The 21,468-nt window shown below is 39.1% G+C and overlaps 1 protein-coding gene across 1 annotated transcript in view; it reads right to left on the bottom strand.

Moving 5' to 3' along the window:
- DTNA (dystrobrevin alpha) overlaps nucleotides 1-21,468 on the bottom strand; it is a 141,567-nt gene that overhangs the window by 82,249 nt on the left and 37,850 nt on the right. The window contains exon 3 of the mRNA XM_007945637.2: nucleotides 7,749-7,962. Coding sequence (XP_007943828.1) covers nucleotides 7,749-7,962 — 214 coding nt within the window. The remainder of the gene's footprint in view (nucleotides 1-7,748; nucleotides 7,963-21,468) is intronic.

The raw sequence follows: 21,468 nt of genomic DNA, 5'->3' as shown, positions 1-21,468 counted from the left end.
TACAACTACAAAAATGCTCAGGGTGGAGTCCCTGGGTGGTGTAAATGGTTAACATACCAACTGAAAGGTTAGTAGTTCAAGCTGACTCAGAGGTGTCTTGGAAGAAAAGGCTGGCAATCTACTTTGAAAAATAAGCTCTTGAAAACCCAATGGAGCACACTTCTACCCTGAGACACATGAGGTCCCCATGAGTGGGCCCTGACTCCATGGCAAGTTGTCTGAATGCTAAGGGTAATCAGTAAGTAAGGCACAAAGGGACAGGCATTAATTGTACCAAATTCCTTTTTAAACATAGATAGGCTTATGACATATTTGAGTTATGATGAACCACATTTATGACTGTCCTTTTAGTTTTATACTTAACATTAGTAATGTGTACTACATACAATGTTAAAATATTTCTGTTGTTTATTTGTTTAAATAATTAAGTTAAAATATTTCTGTATGTTTAAAGGCAATGTTTCCAACCCCCAAAGACAAATAAATATCAGATTTATAAAAATACTACTAATAAAAAGCAATAATAATGAAAACTAAAAAAAAAGAAAGGATGAGGTATTTGACTTATGTCACACTCACTGCTGTCGAGTTGGTCCCGACTCATAGCTACCCCTCCTTGGGTTTCTGAGGCAGTATCTCTACGGAAGTAGATTGCCCAACCTTTCTTCCAAGGAGTGGCTGGTGGGTTTGAACCACCAGTCTTCTGGTTAACAGTCAAAATGATAGCTGTGGGAACAGAACTCCATCATAAAATCAAGGACTACTTGTGTTGTTACTGTGTGCCTTGGAACAGGAATAAATTAATAAATTGAGTTATAAACACTGTGGTAGGAACACTGGTGGCTTAGTTGTTAAGGCATTTGGCTGCTAATGAAAGAGGTCAGCAGTTCAAACCCACCAGCTGCTCTGTGGAAAAAAGATAAGGCAGTCTGCTGAGACTGTTCACTTTCATAAGATTTGCAGCCTTGGAAAGGCATCGCCTTGAGTTGAATCGACTCAATGGCAGTAACTTTGCTTTCAGAACACGGTGGTGTAGTGGAATGAAGCAGGCTTCGGAGGCAAGCAGAGCAGAGGTACAAGTCAGTTTATACCATTTAGTAGTTGAGGCTATATGGATATGTGAGAGTGACCTCAGGCAAATTTCTTATTTTTTTCCCTGAGCTTCAGATTCACAATCAACATATTTGACTTGCTGGGTTGTTTTGAAAAGGACAGAAGATTACAATAAGCATCTGTAGAGTTCCTAGCACATCCGAGGTGCCCAACAAGCAGTGTCTCCTACTGTCTTCCATAGCAGTTTGTGCTAACCAAAGCACCCAACACATTCCAAGGCCAGATTATCACCCCAGGCAGCATAAGGCTCATTTTGTGTGTGTGTGTGTGTGTGTGCAGAAAAGAATCATGTATTTGCTTATATATCATTTCTCAAATACATAATATACAGAATCCACTTTCAACCCTTCACCAAAACAGGAAGTCACTAGAAGCTATCAGGTATCTAAATCAGTTGTTTGCATTGATGGAATTGGCTGGTGTAAACATGCACTTTAAGACTACATGGGTTTGACCCTTAGTGGTATGTGAAAAATACTAACAGAGCAGTTCATAATCTTATTAATAGGAAATTCATTATTATAATTTTTTGATTAACTGTGTTTGAGATTGTATCTTGTATCCATTCTTCTCGCTTTCTCCCCCAGTGAATTTCCATCCACTACTCACCCAAAGTACAAGTCTCACAGAAAGATGAGAGGCACTAAAGATGTTCAATTTACCTAAATTATGAAAATTCTTTTGGAAGTGATTCCATTTTAGTAATATGTAGGAATTCTGAACAAAGCATTTTCCACTACAACAAAATTTTAGTTACTAGACGAGAATGTTCTATGAACATCTTGAATTTAAGAACTGCTAGGAAAAAACCACCAAGCCTAGTAAACACTGTTTTCAATATCTAGCCTTAGCTACATAGGTAATAAAAATAAAAGGGAAGAACATTTGGTTTTATATAACTTTCTCCCTTTCCTTTGCTTTCACACATCCACATAGCCTCCAAAGCAAACAGTACATTTCATTAGCACACAAAGAAACGACTCTGTACCTTGTAGTACATCTTGCATTAAATATCACAATCATTTTCAAAATTCAAAACGCAGAAGGATTTTGGCAGTGTGCCAAGATGATTTCATGTCCACGCATTTGAAATAGTGCTATGGTACCTTTCAGATTGTCAGGGGCTCAGCAGTGCGAACAGCAGTTAACGATCCAGCAAGGTGGGATATGTCAAACAGAGGAAAATGCCAGCATTTTGTATTCACTATGTAAGATATTATATGATGGATTTGGAGTTCTGAGTAGCTGTCATAAAACTGACTCTAATGCTACAATGTAAATTTTTTCTATCCAAATATTTCTTTCAAATACAGTCTGTCAAATATGTCTAAATATCACACACTGGAAAGGTTAGGAATATGAGTAAAATAATAAATATCTTGTAAAGAGCTAGGTAGGTCAGGAAATCAAAGTTCATTAATTCTGATATTATAAAGTAAAATTCTGATTTTTAAAAAATGTGAATTGAGCTGGAGTTAAACTGATTTCTGAATCAAAATGATTTTTCCTTACTTACTTCATCTGCTCTGAACCTGTAGGACCTTCAAGTTATTTAATCACTCTGTGTTTCAACTTCATCAGCTCCTCAACTTGGTAAATTGTGTTAATAATGGTGCCAAACCACTCAGATTGTTGACACATAGTGAATGCTGCATACTTCTTAGCTATCGTAATCATTCCATTATCTTTAGAGAACTGGCATTATGTATGTATCTTGCCCTCTGACAGTGAGAAAAATCACTGTATCTTTTATTATTTATCATTGTTGCACTATGATTTTTCGGTGACTGGGTATATAGACAATGACATTTGCTAAAAACAATGCCATGTCTTATCATCTGCTTTATGAGCGACTGTGTTAAGAAGGAAGATTCGAGTGAGTTGAAAGGAGATTAAGTCAATGAGACTAAAGTTTTTTTGTTAATATTTCCTAGAGAAGTATGAGGAAAGTAAGAGAAGTGCAATGACGTCTTCTGTGAAAATAGGATCACCCACACTAGTAACCATAAACACTTGGGTTTTCTTCTCTATGGAGCAAAAGTAAAAATAGAGGATATGAATTTAGGTGACAGAGCAAATGTGTACACACTATTGTTGTTGTTGTTATGTGCCATTGAGTCTGGCATGACTCATAGCGACCCCTCCTTGGGTTTCTGAGGCAGTATCACTACGGAAGTAGATTGCCCCGTCTTCCTTCTGAGGAGTGGCTGGTGGATTTGAACCACCATTCTTCTGGTTAGCAGTCAAGTGCCTTAGGCACTATGTACCAGAGCTCCTAAGAAAGGAAATTCCAGGCCTTGGGTTTCCGAGGCAGTATCACTACGGAAGTAGATTGCCAAATCTTTCTTCCGAGGAGTGGCTGGTGAGTTTGAACCGCTAGCCTTCTGGTTAGCAGTCAAATGTCTTAGGCACTAGGTCACCAGAGCTCCTGTGTACACACCAGCACTGGGAATATGAAAAAGATTAAACTAGACTTAATCACTATAAAAGGAGCTCTGGAGGTACAGTGCCTAAGGCATCTACCTGCTAACCAGAAGGTTGGCAGATCAAACCCATCAGCTGCTCTGCAGAAGGAAGGCATCTACTTCTGTAAAGATTTACCACCTCAGAAACCCAATGGGGGTTGCTATGAATCAAAACTGATTCCCCAGCAGTGAGTTTGGTTTGGTTTTTTGAATCTTAGGAAAATAATTAAAAGTAATTAGTGTGAGAAGAGCCAAAAAGGATCAACCTTTGATTTTCATTCGTTCATGCATGCTTTCATCCATGTGCTGGATATTGTCTCAGGTGCCGTGCAAACAAAGAATTAGACAAAGTCCTACCCTAAAGTGGCTTGTGGGGGACAGTTACATAAACAGTAAACTATGCCTTATAGGAGGAGCCCTGGTGGCATAGTGCCTAAGGCATTTGAATGCCAACCAGAAGGCTGGTGGTTCAAACCCACCAGCCACTTCTGGGAAGGAAGACTGGGCAATCTACTTCCGTAGTGATACTGCCTCGGAAACCCAAGGAGGGGTTGCTAGGAGTTGGATCCAACTCGATGGCAATGAGTTTGGAGTTTTATATGCATTATAGGAGCATGGCAGAATCATGTGTTAGGAACAGCAGGACCTGGAGAAGGGTGATCAACTTGGCAATGAGAAATGAAGGGTATTAGTGTATGTGACCCTACCTCTCAAATACCACACATTATAGACTTAAGAATTATTTTTATGTTGCAACTTTCCACCATTTGTTTTTCTTTTGAGTTACTCTCTGTTTCCTAAAAGAAAAAAATAACAGTGAAAGTCCTTAGAAAGCTTCAAAGAGATTTTTTTCACTGGCATATGGACAAGAGGTGAGAGAAAAAGGTACTGCCAATTTGTCAGTAGAATCTGAAGGAGACAGCCTTATGTGGAAGGCTTCTGGCAGCAAAGATGGTAAGGAGGCAAGCCAATTCTTGGGGGTGGTTGAAGGAAAGGGAAAAGAGGAAGAGACTGGTGTAAAGCTCTGGTAATTCAGCAGTATGTTTTCTTCTCTCTCAGCCCCTTCTCCCATCTTCTGACACCTCTTTTCCCATCCTTCCAAGGCATGCCTATCCATTCTCCTAGACACTTGAAAAAAGATTGCTGCTGGGAGTAGAAAAGTGTCTGTTTAGGATCTAATTGGAAATGACTCATTGGGGACCCCTCCTGAGGATTCAGTTATTTTTAGAAGGAAAGTTGGGAAGAGTGAAAGTCTTTGAGACTCAAGAGATTGCCACTTCACTGATAAAATAGCTCTGATGGTTGAAGGTCACAGGAGTCAAATGCTAGCTGTTAACATTCTGTAAATCACCCTACGTACATGCATTGTATCTTCTAAGAGACTGGCTTGGCCAAAGAGCAGAGCAACCCTAAAACCAGAAACTTGCTATGGTCTGCAGTAAGCATGACTATATGAGAACTGGATCCAGGTTTTTTGTTTGTTTGTTTGTTTTTGAGTATGTGTGTGAGAAGGGTTTGCAGTTTCGGGAACTATGATTGTGGGAAGGTGAGTCTGGTTCCCAGGGAAACATTCAAGTGAAATGAGCTTTGATCCTCATTTCTGGTTTCCATTTGCTTGGTAGAACTCAACTGGCTGGGTTTAATGAATTATAAAACATTACCCAAAATGATCACATTTCTTTGGCTGCAAGTGTTCTTCATGGACTTCAATTGCTATACTGTCTCTTTCCTTCCTCCATCCTTCTCTTCCTCTCTTCTTGTCTTCCTCCCTCCTTCTCTCCCTCCTTCCCTTCTTTCCTTCCTTCCAACATTACCACTTTAGAGTTAGGTTCTTATCTTCATTTTATGTATTTTCTGCTTTTTATAGGAAATAAACAGGAGAAAATCCCTTAAGTACTTTGATGATTCTGTCACAGCAATAACATATCTTTGATCTATTTGTATGAGGTGCTTCTATGACAGTCAAAATACTGAGGCTCTCTTAAACACTTGGGCCATGTCATGTGATGGGGAGTGAGTGACATCACATCTGTAATGGATCTATAATGCATCTCATTTGGAAAAATACAAGTTTACTGTTATATGAAATGAAATAATAATTCACTTTTTTCTTAAGTTTCTCTTGCTATATAGTCACCTCTAAGTTTCACTTCCTGTTAGTAGGTGATGGCTTAAATCTCACATCTCAATTCAAAAGCCATCAGATGGAAAATTTTAGTACCAGTAAATTACCTATGTACATTTGCTGTGTCAAGGGAGAGAAAGCAGAAAAAAAATATCTGGAGTTTGGGGTCTCTATGTAGATGTGGTTATAAATCAGTACAATAGGATTATTGAAAGTACACATGAAGGGCCTTGCTATCTACCAGAGGAATGGGTACCAAATAAACATTTCTTCCGAACGTCTGTGTGAATTGCTCCTTACCTTGAATCGTTATGCTTAGCATTGATCAACCCTGAAATGATTCAGTTGCATAAGAGTGATTGTTTACAGACACTTCTATTTCTACTTTTCCTATTTCTTTGTTTTGAAATCATTTTCCCAAGTTTTCTAAATGAAATGAAAAATCTAACTCTATTAGTTTGAATCCCATATATTTCATAAAACATTCTCTTCCTCACTATTAATCTGGTCCTGTCTCTGTATTTATGGAGTAGGTACAAATTACTCTTTGGCCTTGATTCCTTATGAGTCTGTACTCTAGCAATAACCTAGGATTAAGCAGGAATTTACAGTTCTCTTTTTACATTTTCCACTGTTACACAAACAACATCAACAAAATAGTAAGTCCCTGGAGACTTTGGTGGCATGCTTGAAAGTTGGCAGTCTTTTGTCAAGGGCACAGGATATAAATGCCATTATAGAAATTCCCCAGCCTGGTTCCACTCGGCCACCTGTCATGTGGAACCACAACCTTGTCTACCTGCACCATCATCTGGCTGCCATAGTGATTGGGCCAAAACAATACATCCAGTTCTGAAGTCTGACAGACTAAGCAAGGAATCTGTCAAGCTGGACTGCTTGTTTTAAAATAATTTATTTCAATTTGAGCATTTCTCAACATATGAACACCAGGGAAACAATAACATACACTGGTACAACTGAGCAGAACAATTCGGCTACCACTCCACGTTGCAAAGTGACAGCTGGTGACTTTTGAAAGTGAATGGTGTAATAAAATTAGCCTGGCTGGAAAATCTCCAACGTCAGGGTTAAAATACTCCAATGTATTGGTCAGACAGGGAGAATAAGCAAAATCTCCTGAGAGCCTTAAAATCAGATTGTTGAAATGTCAGGTTAGTTATTTTCTTTTTTAATATGCAAACCAAGTGGTAAAAATGACGATGTTGATATTATATGCAGACTAGGGGCTATTGACAAAAGCCCATTTGAAATTTTAGGTTGATAGTATAATTCAGGGAAGTTTTTACATTTAACAAGCCTGCCACATATGCATTGGAAAAGAAGCCTTAGCTGGATACTTAAGTCCCCACTGTGCCATGAACATACTGCATGAGATTGGGTAAGTGACAATCTCTTTGTGTTTCAGTTACCTCATCTATAAAATGAGAGATTTGGATGAACAGTCTTTAAGATCTTTGCCTGCTCTGAAACTCTCAGATTCTATTGGGGAAAATTATAAGATAATGAGGCTGAGTTTCAAAGGTGATGTGTGGACACTGTCACATTATTGACCAGTCCATTTAATGCAAGTCATGGTTACTTTCACTAGCAAGCCCTTTTCAATTCCTTCCTTGTTTGCTCTAGAGTCTTGTTATGAAATGTTAAGAAACACTGCCTGAGATAATTTGCAAAGAAGAGAGTTAAAAACAGCCTCCCACTCCATGCTTCATTAAATCACTCCACAGGCATGCCATCATGCAATACTTCAAGCATCCATAGCTTCTAGGAAATATGGGATGAGTTAAATAAAGGTCAGCATATAAAATACAATTGTCTTCAAATTCCTGTGGCACTATTTTGTTCTCTAGTATTTTTCACTGTGCCTAAAATTTATTTTAAAGACATGGAGTCTTTATTGGCATAAACATCCGATCAAGAATAAAGAGATAGTTGCTTACTCTAGAGAATTATTTGGGAAAAAAGATCAAGTACAAGAAGGAGAGGCCAGATACCTAGAAAGTAATAGACATTCAGAGGGAGCTTACGGATCAAAGGCTGCAAGCAGGAAGTTAAGCAGGAGGCTGATGGACTGCTCCACGTGGATTTGGTGAGTGGTTGGCATCCGTTTGTTGAGCTGGTAAAAAATTGTGGAGAGCACAGCCTCCAAGCGGGCCACATTGAGCTCTATGTTTGGGTCCAGGTTGTTCAGAGCGTTTTCCCGCAAGGCTTCTATGACGTTCCAAATGTCCACCAGGTGCACTACACACAATTAAAGCAGAGTTAGCACGTCAGTCCAAAGTGCATGGAAAGGTAAATTCATTACTTTATATGTATCAAATATCCTGGCTTTCTAAGCTCTTCACAGCTTGGGTATGTGTTCAGCTGTTACTGGGGGCTGACATAAGTTAATGTACATAGTGATTTCAAAGATTCAATGTCAGTATATAGTAGCAAGCAAATGATTTACTGCACATCAAATAGATAATTATTTCTAATCTTCATATTGACCCTTGAAGTACAATTTCTATCTCCATGTTTCAGGTAAGGAATCTGAGGATCACAGAAGTTAACTGACAATCGTACAGTACAAGACCAGTCAATGGCAAAACTGGCATTCCAATCAGCATTTCCAACAGCATTCCAATGGCATATCCTATTACATACTACTGAACTTTACACTATTGAACCTTCAAAATGAAAAGAAGAACGTGTTTAAAAGAATGTTTGAAAGAATATAATAACTACATTTGAGTATTTAAAATGGCTTTATTTATTTGTATCTATTTTTAGTAGTATGAGGTTAGAATAAAAAAAATAAAGGAAAAGTAAAGGACGGCAGGAAGACAGGGGAAAAGGAAAAGATATATACACTGCACAGCAGCAGAACTAAGTCACAGATCATCTAACAAACCTGGTCAAGAACAAGAAGTTGGTTGGCAGCGTTATTGGCCAGCTCATTTAAGTTAAGTCATGAGTACTTTCACTAGGATAGTTAAGATATCTATTTTTATTTCTCTTCTGTTTGCCCTGGGGTCTTCTTATGACATCTCAGAAATCATAACCACAATCAAGATAATGAATATATTCATTACCCCTTCTTTGTAACCCATTTCACCTCAGAGCCAGGCAACCACTGATATGCTTTCTGTCACTAATTGATATAATTTTGTATAATTGGAATCAAACAGTATGTATTATTTCTGTCTGGATTCTTTTGTAAACTATAAATATTATATTACATTAAAGACACTCCTGCTGTTGCATGTAGCAATGTTGTTGTTAGATGCCGTTGAGTCGGTTCTGACTCATTGTGACACTGTGCACAACAGAACGAAACACTGCCTGGTCCTGTGCCGTCCTCACAATCTTTGCTATGCTTGGTCCCATTGTTGCAACCAGTGTGTCAGTTCTGCTAAGGGTCTTCCTCTCTGCTTTACTGAGCATGATGTCCTTCTCCAGGCACTGGAAGAATCCTGATAATATGTTCAAAGTACGTGAGACAAGGTCTCACCATCCTCGCTTCTAAGGAGCATTCTGATGGTACTTCTGCCGAGACAAATTTGTCTGTTCTTCCGGCAGTCCATGGTATGTTCAATAGTCTCAGCCAACACCATAATTCAAAGGCATCAATTCTTCTTTGGTCTTTCTTATTCACTGTCAGCTTTCCCATACATTTAAGGCAACTGAAACAACAAGGCTTGGGTTAGGCACACCTTAGTCCTTAAAGTGACATATTTGTGTTTTAGAACTTTAAAGAGGTCTTTTGCAGCAGATTTGCCTAAAACAATATGTTGTTTGAATTCTTGACTGCTGCTTCCATGGATGTTGATTGTCGATCCAAGCAAAATAAAATCCTTGACAACTTAAGTCTTTTCTCCATTTACTATGATGTTGCTTACTGGTCTGGTTGCAAGGATTTTTGTTTTCTTTATGTTATGATGTAATCCATACTGAACACTGTAGTCTTTGATCTTCATCATTATTGGATATATCATAATTTGTCTACCCACTCACCTGTTGATGGACATTTGAGTCATTCCAATTTTTGGTTATTATGAATAAAGCTGCTATTAACACTCATGTACAAGTCTTTTGATAGACATATATATATATATATATATATATTTTTTTTTTGCTTCTCTTGGTAAATACATAGAAATGAAGTGGCTTAGTTGTATGGTAGGTATATGATTAATTCTGAAAGAAATTTCCAGAATTTTTCCCAAAGTAGTTGTATCATTTTTCATTTCCATCAGCAGGTCTCTTGACAATTCTAGCTCCTAGACATTCTTGGCAAAATTTAGGTACACTTTTCTTTACATGTTAGTGTTTTCAAAGAAGTATTTTATTTTTTCTCAACAAAATATATATGTATATTTCAGTTCTTAAGAAATGCACACTCTGTGTATACTTTTTCATTAACAACTACTTAGTTTTCATCTCCTACTTCTTTGCTTAGGAGCTCTGGTGGTGTAGTGCCTAAGGCATTTGACTGCTAGCCAGAAGGCTGGTGGTTCAAACCCGCCATCTACTCAGAAGGAGGGTTGGGCAACCTACTTCTGTAGTGATACTGCCTTGGAAACCCAAGGAGGGGTTGCTATGAGTCTGATCCGACTCGACAGGAATGAGGGTTTTTTTTTTTTTTTCCATTTCTTTGCTCACTTCTGACACTGTACTTAAATAATGAAATTAACATCTATTAGGTTCTTACTGTGTGTACCTGGCATGAAACATTATGATTATGTGTTTTCTTGGCGCCTCTCTCACTTCCTTTTAAATGTCTCTCTAAGCAGATTCTGTGATTTTATCACTTTTAGTATAGGAGAATTTTATCACCAATTCCTTCTCTAAGACCCATCATTAAAACAACAAAGTATTTTATGTTAGTTTCTCTTCTCCTAGCCAAGTTTTTTTTTTTTTTTTTTTCCAGTTGTGATTTGGATGAAGGTTTACAGAGCAAAGTCGTTTTCCATTCAACAATTGATACACATTTTGTTTCATGACATTGATTGCAATCCCCACAATGTAACAGCTCTCTTGCCACTTCCCCCCTGTGGCTGCTTTTCCTGTGTCCTTTCCTATGCGTTCCTCTCCTCTGAGCTATCTCCCTGTGCAAATGCTGCCCTCTGATCTCTCATCATTGTTTGTTCTAAGGAGTGTTACTTCCTTGGTATAATTGCTAACCTTGTAGGCCTACCTACTGTTTGGCTGGAAGGTAAGCCATGGGAGTGAGTTCAATCCCAGGCCAGAAGGGTGACTAGGGGCCATAGTCTCGGGGGTTTCTCCTGTCTCTATCATGCCAGTAAACCTGTTTTTTTTTTTTTTTTTAATTATTTTGAGTTTTGTTTCACATTTTTCTCCCATTTTATCCAGGACCTACAATTTTGATCCCTTTCTGAGTGGTTGTCAGTGGTTACCAGTTTGAGTACAGGTTCTCAGACAATGGGACCAAACCACCCTCTTATTTCCAAATTAGGCAGAAAGAAAACCCAAACTGCAAAGTCTCGTTCTCATTAGTAATACTATATGCATTTTCAGACCTAAGAAATAAATGGGTTACACAAATACCTAAACTAAAAGTAGGCTATATAAAACATTCACTGGGTCTTTTATTTGAAAGTTTTGCTGTTACTTTTAATAATTATTTTAAAATAAAATGTTTTATGTTATGAAGGAAATAAACCTGTGCTGACTTAAAGGAAGACTGGACATGGAGTTCAGAGCTCTAAGTTCAAAATCTGGCTCTTCTACTAACAAGTGTATGACCTCTTATACTCTGAGATGTGAAGTCAACATTTTCCTTATCTATAATGGAGATGGTATCACCTACATGGGAAAATGCATGAAGTCGCAAGTGATAGTACTTGGGACTTTTTGACAACAAATGGTACACGAACAAATGAATAATGCATGTCATGTCAAAAGAAAAATTTACAGGTGCACTTTAGCTAGGGGCAGATGGATACAAATTGCTTTCCAACTGAAATACCTAAATATTTATATTTGGATAAATTCAGATTTGAGTGATTCCAAATTGCCACCTTATCTGTATATTGAAAGTATTAAACTCTGACAAAGAAATTATTAGTATTTCTTAATGAAATACATCAAGTTTTTCAATTTAGGTACCAAGACTCCCCAGGGTAAAGTGATCTAGAAGTTGAATTTGTTTGTTTGTATTTATTCTTGACAGAAATAACTGCGATTCTTATAATTATTCCATGTTTGATCCCTAAATCTTCTGGATCTAGTCCTAAGGGTTATATGTAGACACAAGATACAAAGACAGCAGTGATAATGAAATCCAGCTTGTCCTCATTGGTGCCTATGCCAGGTTACCAGGAAAGCAGGCTACTGACTCATTTTCACATGGTTGCTGTCTATGGATCATGTGAAACAGACAGAGAGGAAAATGAACTGTGACCTTGTGGATAGGAGGGAGGTATCTAAAAGGCTAAGAAGAGAAATGCCACGGGTGGAGAGAAGGAGTAAAGGTGCCTAGGTTTCTCTTAGTGAGGCTTTGCAAGGCTGAGGGAACCTCTAGGCGTTCCCAGAAGTGGAACCATGCATGTCCTCCCTCAGGCACCTCAGCCTCAGCTTGGCCAGCTTACACTCATCTCTCCCCTGCCAAACCCACTAGCTCTGGGGCCCCCTTCTCCAGTGAGTGGTACTTCCACCCATCCTCCTGCTCCAGCAAGAATTTGGATGCCATCCCTGGGTCCTCATGCACATCTCTCATCCTATCTGTGAGCAAGCTCTATGGACTCTATCCATAGATAGAGTCACATCACAGTGCTTTACACATCATAAGCTCAATAATCATTTTTTTGACCAAATGAACAAATAAAAAGGAAATGATTCAACAGGGAAACAAGGTTTTCTAGGGATGGATTCTATTTTTAAAGAGGCAATAACGCCTAGTGGTAGGTCTTGGTTTGAATCCTGGGTATATTGGCAATGAAATAACTTACATTTTCTAAATTTCCATCTTAGATGAATGGGACTGATAATAGTACCTACCCTCTGATGATTATTTTGAGGATTAATTGAGAATGCTTGGTGCTATGCATACTTGGTACTATGCATGTCATGTAGGAAATAATAATTCAATGTCCACAAATCATATGGGAGCTTTGGTAGCATAGTGCCTAAGGCACTTGACTGCTAACCGAAAGACTGGTGGTTCAAATCAACCACCCACTCCTTGGAAGGAAGGTTGGGCAATATACTTCCGTAGTGCTACTTCCCGGAAACCCAAGGAGGGGTTGCTATGAGTTGGATCTGACTTGCCAGCACATAACAACAACAACACAAATCATATGAAAGTTATTTAAAATGTGTATGTTCCATATTTGTATCGCCACACACTCAAGGTTTCAGTACAGGAAACATAAAATATTAATTCTGGATTACTATGATAATAAACAATTATAAATGATTTCAATAAAACTAGTTTTCCTAAGTATGTGCAAAGCACTGTGGTCAGTCCTAGGGATTCAATGGTAAACAAGACAGGTGTGGTTTCTGCCAAGGAAGCTGCTGTCTAGTGGGGATACAGACATGGCTCACATAATAATCAGTGTTGGATACAAAACAGGAGATTGTGATAAGGTCATGCAGGCACCAGGAGATCAAGAGAAGGTTGATGGAGCTCTGGAGTCATGACAAGGAGCCTGGTCTTCATGCTGAGAGTGTGAAGACACTAAAGAAGAAGAGTGACATCATCAGAAATGAAGCTTAAAGAGACCTTTCTGCCTGCAACCAAAGAAAGGACTGGAGATGGGCAGGCCTACGTGTGCAAGGCTAGTTCTGTTGGTGGCCATCAGGTGGGGGGCCTTATGTGTAATATAAGACATTTGCTTAGTCCCACACCATCTCCATGATCATTGGTATGCTTAAGTATTGTTGCAGTTATTATTGTGTCAATTCACCTCACCAAGGGTTTCCCTCATTTTCCTCAGCCCTCTACTTTACCAAACATGATACCCTTTTCTAGCGATTGGCCTTTCCCAATGACTGTTCAGTTAGCAAGAAAGATTCTCGCCATCCTCACTTCTAAAGGTTATTCTGGTTGTATTTCCTCTAAGACTGTGCAAAGTAGCTGGATCCTATTGTCGTGCTCCAAGCAAGTAGTATTTTGCACAGGTGGTGGTAGTACACAGAAAAACCATAATCATGCACATTGTAAGTACTTATTTTCCAGGGGTGGCATATCCAGGTTTTCTAATCATAAAGATTTAGGTTTCACTCCTGGCTCTACTAACGACTAACTATAAAACTGTGAGCAATTGTTTCACCTCCATAAACTTTATTATTCCCTTTTTAGAAATGAGGAAACTTATGCCATCCTGAGGAAACTGTAGTGAAGATAAAGGAGAAAATATATGCACAAGTGCTGACCATAGTGCTTAGAACATAACAGGTGCTCAACTAATGACAGCTATCAGTGTGAAAGTGATTAAAGACCCACTAATCTACAGTAACACCTTCTAGTCATTTATATCATTTACAAATCAAACGTAAGGTTTAGTCCAATCTTCCAAATTCAGTAAACTAATCAACACATATTTTTGAGTATATACAAGAGTTGGAACTCGATGGGTCAGTCTTGTTCTTCTAGGTCTTGCAAGTTTCCCATCTTTGACAGGGTGCAATCTTACCACCTTTCTATTGCTCACTGTAGTGGAAAAGATTTGCATTTTCCTTCTCTGAAAGGCTTCTACACGTTCTGGCTTTTGCAGGTTCTACTGCGTTAGGTGGGTGTGGTGGTTATACTTTTGTGTCAACTTGGCTGGGCCTGGTTGAGTGGCTGGGCAGCTGGATGTAGTATTCCCCATGATGAGACTGGTAATCAACTCCATGGAGGAATCTACTGTGAGCAGCTGAGTACCTGCCTTAGGGAATGTGGTCTGCTTCCTTTATATAAGCAGAACCCGTAGGGAATGGTCTCTAGCCTTTGGCACGCTTGGACCCTGCATGTAGCCATGTCGTTGCTCAGCAGTCTGCTATGCCCTGCCGACCTTGGGACTTAAAATGGAGTTAATGATCTGCCGTGTGGTTTGGTAACATCAGGACTGTGCCTTTTTACTTGTCAACCTTGGGGCTTCTCAGCCTCAGCATCCAGCAACTGTCTGAGTGAAGAAATGCCTCTAGCTCCAATGGGCTGGGAGCAGGAGGCAGAGCTGGACTCCAAGGTTGAGGGGCTTTCACCCAGCCCCTAGAGCCTGGCACTTTAAACTTGGACTTCTAGCCTCCCGAACTGTAAGAGAATAAACTCCTGTCTGTTTAAGCCGTTCCATTTGGGGTATATTCCTGTCAGAGAGGCACTAGGTAACTAGAACAGTGCGAGAAGCACATAGCCTCATCCTAGTCTCCAAAGGGGATATTTATTAAGTTGTTATACATTCTGAATTAGCAGCGTTTAAATTGCTTTTACGGTATTCAGTAATTAGAAAGCTGATGAAGAAGGTCCTCTTTAATAAAAAGAACTTTGGAAATTTTATTTCCTTGGTAATTCATACTCTTGAATGGTCTGAAGCCATTCAAACTTTTGGAAGTGCAGATCATAATGAAGACATTTGCAAGGTTAATGTAGTTGGATGGGTTCTGATCTGCTTCCCTTACTGGCTAGCCACACGACCTTAGGCAAGTTAATAGCTTCCATAAGTTTCAGTTTCCCATCTGTAAAATGGGAACTTTAACAGTAGTTATTTCATTACAGAGCAACTTTGAAGATCAAATGAAATAATCCATGTCAAACATTTTGCACTGTGCTGGGTACATAATAAGTATTCAATACATATATCAATTGTTATTATTGAGACATTTAAGAATCATAAAAGGAACTCTGGTGGCCCAGAAATTTGGTGATTCAAACCCACCAGCCGCTCCATGGAAGGAAGATGAGGCAATTTACTTCTGTAAATATTGATCGTCTTGGAAACCCAATGGGGTCACTATGAGTCGGAGTTAACTCGATGGCAATGGGTTTGATTTTGGAAGGATCATAAGCCTTTTGCTTATTTGAGTAGCAGGAACACTAAAGAATGTGTTAAGTTGAGAATCAGTAGGAAGTTATTGGAAGTGTATTTTACAAATCTGACGGGTGTATAAACATGTCGCTTATTGTTAGTTGCCGTCTAGTCAATTTAGACTCACGGAGACCCCAAGCGTGCAGAGCAGAACTGTGCTCCACAGGGTTTTCAAGGCTGTGCCTTTTGTGTGCAAATCACAAGGCCTTACTTCCAAGATGCCTCTGGGTGGGTTTGAACTGCCAACCTTTAACATACTGCTTACTGTTGGGCTATCAATTCAGATGATGAGAAAATTTATTTAGGTTGTACAATGATGACTATGTACCACTAGATGGCACTGTGCATATTTTACTAAATAGCAATCAAACTTTTAACTGTCCATCATGGAGTTCCTGCTAGTAGGCATGCTGCCAGACACAGAAGCTAGGAGGGTTCTTTCATCTTATAACTGCATATGTTTTCTATTAATACACTAGATAAGGCAACAGCTTGCGTAATGAAATTTTTCGGTTAATATGAACCATGTCAAGAATAAGCAAAATGTATTCTTAAAAAAATATTTAGTGCTGCACAGAATCTTAAAAGCAATGACACGTTAATTTTAGATCAAACCAAACCAAACCAAACCCATTGTCACCAAGTCAATTCTGATAGAGACCCTAAAGGACAGAGTAGAACTGCCCCATAGGGTTTCTAAGGTTGTAAATCTTTATGGAAGCAGACAGCCACATTTTTTTTTTCCTGCTAATTTTAGATGCTAATTATTTAATAATCATTAATTATTTAATAATTAATTAATCAATACTATGCATTTGGTCTTTATAAATACATAGAAATAAACAAAACCTTAAATAGCTTTCCTCAAATCCAGACAATATTAGGTACAGAAGGGTGGGGGAGGGGTATGATGTATAGAAGAGCTTGTTGATCTGCAGTGATAGCCTTACCTGCTTGCTGATGTCTTAAATTATTGTAATAGTGGATGGAGACTTTAGTCTATGATTAGAAATGACTTTAATCCAAGTAAGGTGCTCTGCTGGTATAGTGGTTAAGGCATTTGGCTGCTAACCAAGAGGTCAGTGGTTTGTACCCAACAGCTGCTCCGTGGAAGAAAGATGAGGCAGTCTGCTTCTGTAAAGATTTATGCCAGGGAAACCCAATGGGCTTCTCTCTGAGTCAGAATCAACTTGTTGGCAGTGAGCTTGCTTTTTTTTTTTTTTTTTACTCCAGGTATCCATGGAAGGAGTGCTAAAAGATAAGCTCATTTATACATAGAAATGACTGAAGTCACAGACTTTACTGGAAGTGGTAGTCTCACATCAACAGAGGTGAAATATACAGGAGAGGATATAGAAAGGACAAAAATATCAAAAGACAATTTCAGGATTTGGTCTAGTCCATGATTTAGTCCAGGGTTAGCGTTTTCTGGACCACATTATGGAGGGCTAGTCTAAGCCAGTGGGTCTAAACAGAATGTCATTTTTCTAAAGAAGATGAACATCTCTTCAAAGTTCTGAAGCCCAGATTCTACCACCTATTGATGCCAAAATTTAGGAGGCAGGAAGGGTTTGGGTAAAACTGTCCAGGTGTTTTGACAACCAGTGATTTTTAAAATGTTAGAAGGCTCTCAAAGGGCTTGTAGCGTGATGGCCAGTAAACAATCTTCTTACAGTGTCTGAACTTCGGTCCATTTTGAGCACTGGTTCTTAACATTGGCTGCAAATTGGAATCACCTTAAAAACTAAACCAAACTCACTGCCAGCAAGTTAAATCTGACTCATCGTGACCTCCTTGGATTTCCGAGGCGGTAAATCTTTATGGAAGCAGATTGCCCCATCTTCCTTCTACAGAGTGGCAAGTGGGTTTGAACAGTCAGTCTTCCAGTTAGCAGGGAAATGCCTCAGGCATTGCACCACCGAGCTCCTTGGAATCACTTACAAGGTTTTAAAATAGGTTCCACATGATGCCGCCACTGCTGCCAGTCCACAGATAATGCTTTGAAGAGCAAGACACTAAACAAAACAACAACAACAACAACAACACCAAACCAATAGCCATTGAGTCAGTCCTGATTCATAGCAACCCTTCAGGACAGAGTCAAACTGCCCCATAGGGTTCCCAAGGCTGTACATCTTTAGGTAAGCAGACTGCCTCATCTTTCTCCTGCAGAGCAGCTAGAGCATTCAAACCATCAACCTTTTGGTTAAAACCAAACCAAACTCACTGCAGTCGTGTCGGATCCAAATCAGAGACCTCTCCTTGGGTTTCCGAGGAGGGATCACGACGGAAGTATATTGCCTGACCTTCCTTCTGAGGAGTGGCTAATGGGTTTGAACCGCTAGCCTTCTGGTTAGCAGTCAAATGTCTTAGGCACTGAATGCTTTGACCACTACTCCACCAGAGCTTGCAGACTCTCTGGCCCCAGACCTAGAGAAGCAGAATTTGCATTTTAACAACACCCACAGGCAGTTCATACCCAGTTCATATGAGAAGCACTGCTCAAGGTCAGTGTTTCTTAGTTCTTAGGCACAACATGCCTGGTATATCAAGAGGCTGTGCGCATGTTGTAAGAAGCTGGCTACTATCCATTTCTGAAGTTAAGAATAATTTCTATAATTATGTATATCCACATTATTTTAGAGAGGCTTGAAATTTATTTCTAGAAGAAGGTCACGCATTGGATCCTGATACGCTTTCTTAATTAGGAGAAAAGGAAATTACAAGTTATACAGGGAAATGGACATGATCTGTAGATATAACAGAGAAACATACATATATATGTATGCATGCATGTATGTATGTGTGCATGTGGGTATGGAGTCCCTGCGTTAAGTGCTAGACTACTTGCTGAAAAGTTGGCAGAGATAGCTTGGAAGTAGGGCTGGTAATCTCCTTGTGAAGGGTCACAGCCTTGAAAACCCTATGAAGCCTTTCTACTCACCATAGGTCAGAATCAACGTCAGTTGTTAGAAGCAACTAACAACACAACAACAACATATACAAATATACATACGTCGATATCCTCTAGCATGTAGACTGTGTGTGTTTGTGCATGTGTAAGTGCGCAGCTGCACACATGTGCCCATGCCTATTCCCATCCCTCCCACATCCCACCACCCCCTTGCCTAAGGGAATGGTGACTGCTGAGGCTTTGTTATGACTTCTTTTCCCACCTCTGAGTTATACAGGTAAATGCAGGGAGAGTGCTGTGGTTGACTCAACCATCAACTCCTACAGCAAAGGAGATGATAGGATGCTTCTTGTGAACGCTCAACCACTTCTCCCCTCCTGAGACCTATGCTTCCTGACCTTCAGGCAATATTCCCAGCATGAACTCCCCACAGCAATTGTACTTTTCAGTGTATGAGAACCAAGTCCATTCAGGTAAAGCTTCTAATTCATTTATATGCCAAAGTTAAAGTGCCAAATTGTGTTCTGTCTAAAAACAATTCTTAAAATATGTTTCTTGGCTTGGAGAAAAACTAATTATGTGCTTTTTGTTTTTAAGTTATCCAACAAAGTTCTGATGCCCTTAGAACTGAAAGATAGACATATAATATTTTTTTCCTATGACAGTTCCCAAATGGGAACTGTCAATCAATACTGTAAATACCAAGTGGACTTTGAGTAAAAATGCTTTGAAGAAGCTTCACATGTGAGTCAGCCAACCACAGGAGTTAGGGATGAGGAGGTGGAGGTAGGAACTTATCCCCTTGTGAGCATTAGGAATGGCTCACTTTTTCATCAAATTTATTTCCCCACACCACTAACTACCCCTTTTCTTAGCTTCCCACTCCAGAGATCTGAAGCTTAATTCATTCAATAATTATTTATTCAGTCTTTATTATGTGCCAACTCTATTGGAATTAGAGCTACAAGCAAGATAGGCAGGTCCCTGAGCTCACAGAATTTGCAGGCGGTGGGGAACAGAGATACTAAGTAAATTCATGCCTTGAGAACACAATAATAATCTATTTTCATTTATAGAGGAAAAATATGGGCTTAGAGAGAGTAGACTCGAATTAAAATGTGTCTGACCTTTTTCTCTGTTAGCTTCTTAATCTATACAATGGAGAAACCAATATCCACAACATCTTACAGATTTGTACTGAGGATTATTGGAAATGTACATGGGAAGATAGTCAATTGTAAAATACTGTATAAAATTTAAACATCACTTTTGAAAGAAAACAGAAAGGCATTAACATTTCTGTCGTGTTCAGGTAGGATTATGTATCTTTTTCCCCAAAATTCATTCTATTCTCAGTTCCACTCAATTAAAAACACACTTGAATCTTAATAGAGGCTTAGTTCTATAATTTCAGATTTGTTTTTCTTTGGCAGATGTAATTATCTTATAGATCTATGAGAGATTCAATCATAGTTATTAATATTTTTGTTCAAGTTTGGACCAAATGCCTATCTTGAAATGTTTGAAGGAATTCAAGAGCCTTAGCTCACTAGAAGAAACAGTATTTCTACCTTTCACTACTGAAACCAATTGCCTTCAAGTTGATTCTGACTCATGGTGACCCCATCCACGTTTGTCACAGTAGAATTGTGCTCTATCTTCAGCGGCTGATTTTTCAGAAGTAAATCACCAGGCCCTTCTTCTGAGGCACCTCTGGCTGGACTTGAGGTGAGAACCTTTCAGTTAGCAGCCGAGTGCATTAACTATTTGCATTACCTAGGAATTCTTATCATTACTTGCCATGCATGTTTTGCACACACAGGCATTATTAATACATGGAGAAAGACTGCCATATGTTTATACAGTTAGTCCTCAAGTTACAATCTATTTGAGTTATGACGAACTGCATTTCACGCCATGGTTTTTTTTTTTTTTTTTGCACATCTTGTCATAATAGGTACTACATACAGTGGTGCAGTACATAATTTGCTGATGTTCTCATTCTAGTCGTCCCCTCAAAGACGTTCAATTTTATGATTTACTGTTCAAAATGCTGCTGTATACAACGAAGTTGGTGATGGTGTTGGAAGTTGTAATGAATAGAAAGTTGGGCAATGTTAAACTCTAAGGACATACAACAATTGTGCCTGACAGCCGTTGCAACTCTCACTTCCTTGTTACAACACTGACACCGGCTTCATTGTAGGCCAGGCCTTTGAGTGATCTTATTCAGCATTCCGTACGGTAAGGAGCATCAGTTGCTAATTCCAAGCTGAGTTGCTCATCTGCCTCTAACCCCTATGCTGCTTACACCCACAACAATATGACTAACTAAAGAAGTCATGCCATTGAAAGCTCTAATTCCAAAAAGAAGGTGAGGATGGCTCTAGACTTGGCTATAAAGCTGAAGATCGTTAAGGGCTATGATAATGGAAAGAAAGTCTGGGAAAATGCACATGATGAAGGATTGCTTCATTCAGTTGTTTTGACATTCGTTAAGGATAGAAATAGGATTTTGGAGGCAATTAAATAAGCAGTTGCATAAAATTGACAATTTTAACAAAGAAGCAGCAAGGGTCAATTCATGAGATGGAGAAGCTGTTGATGATTTGGATAAAGGACCAAATCCCAAAGAGGATTCATATGAGTTTACTGATGATTAAAACAAAAGAACACAGCAGTTTGAAAACCTGAAGGAACCGCAAGAAGACTATTGAGAGTACTTTTATGCCGGCAAGGGCTGGTTCATCGCTTTAAATGCAGATTCGGCTCACATTAATGTGCATAGAGCCAGAGTAAACAGGAAGTGCCAGCACTGAA

This window comes from Orycteropus afer, unplaced genomic scaffold (assembly GCF_000298275.1).
Source record: "Orycteropus afer afer isolate SDZICR_OR568_19922 unplaced genomic scaffold, OryAfe1.0 scaffold00141, whole genome shotgun sequence".
NCBI lineage: Eukaryota > Metazoa > Chordata > Mammalia > Tubulidentata > Orycteropodidae > Orycteropus > Orycteropus afer.
This window is presented reverse-complemented; position numbering and strand designations above follow the sequence as displayed.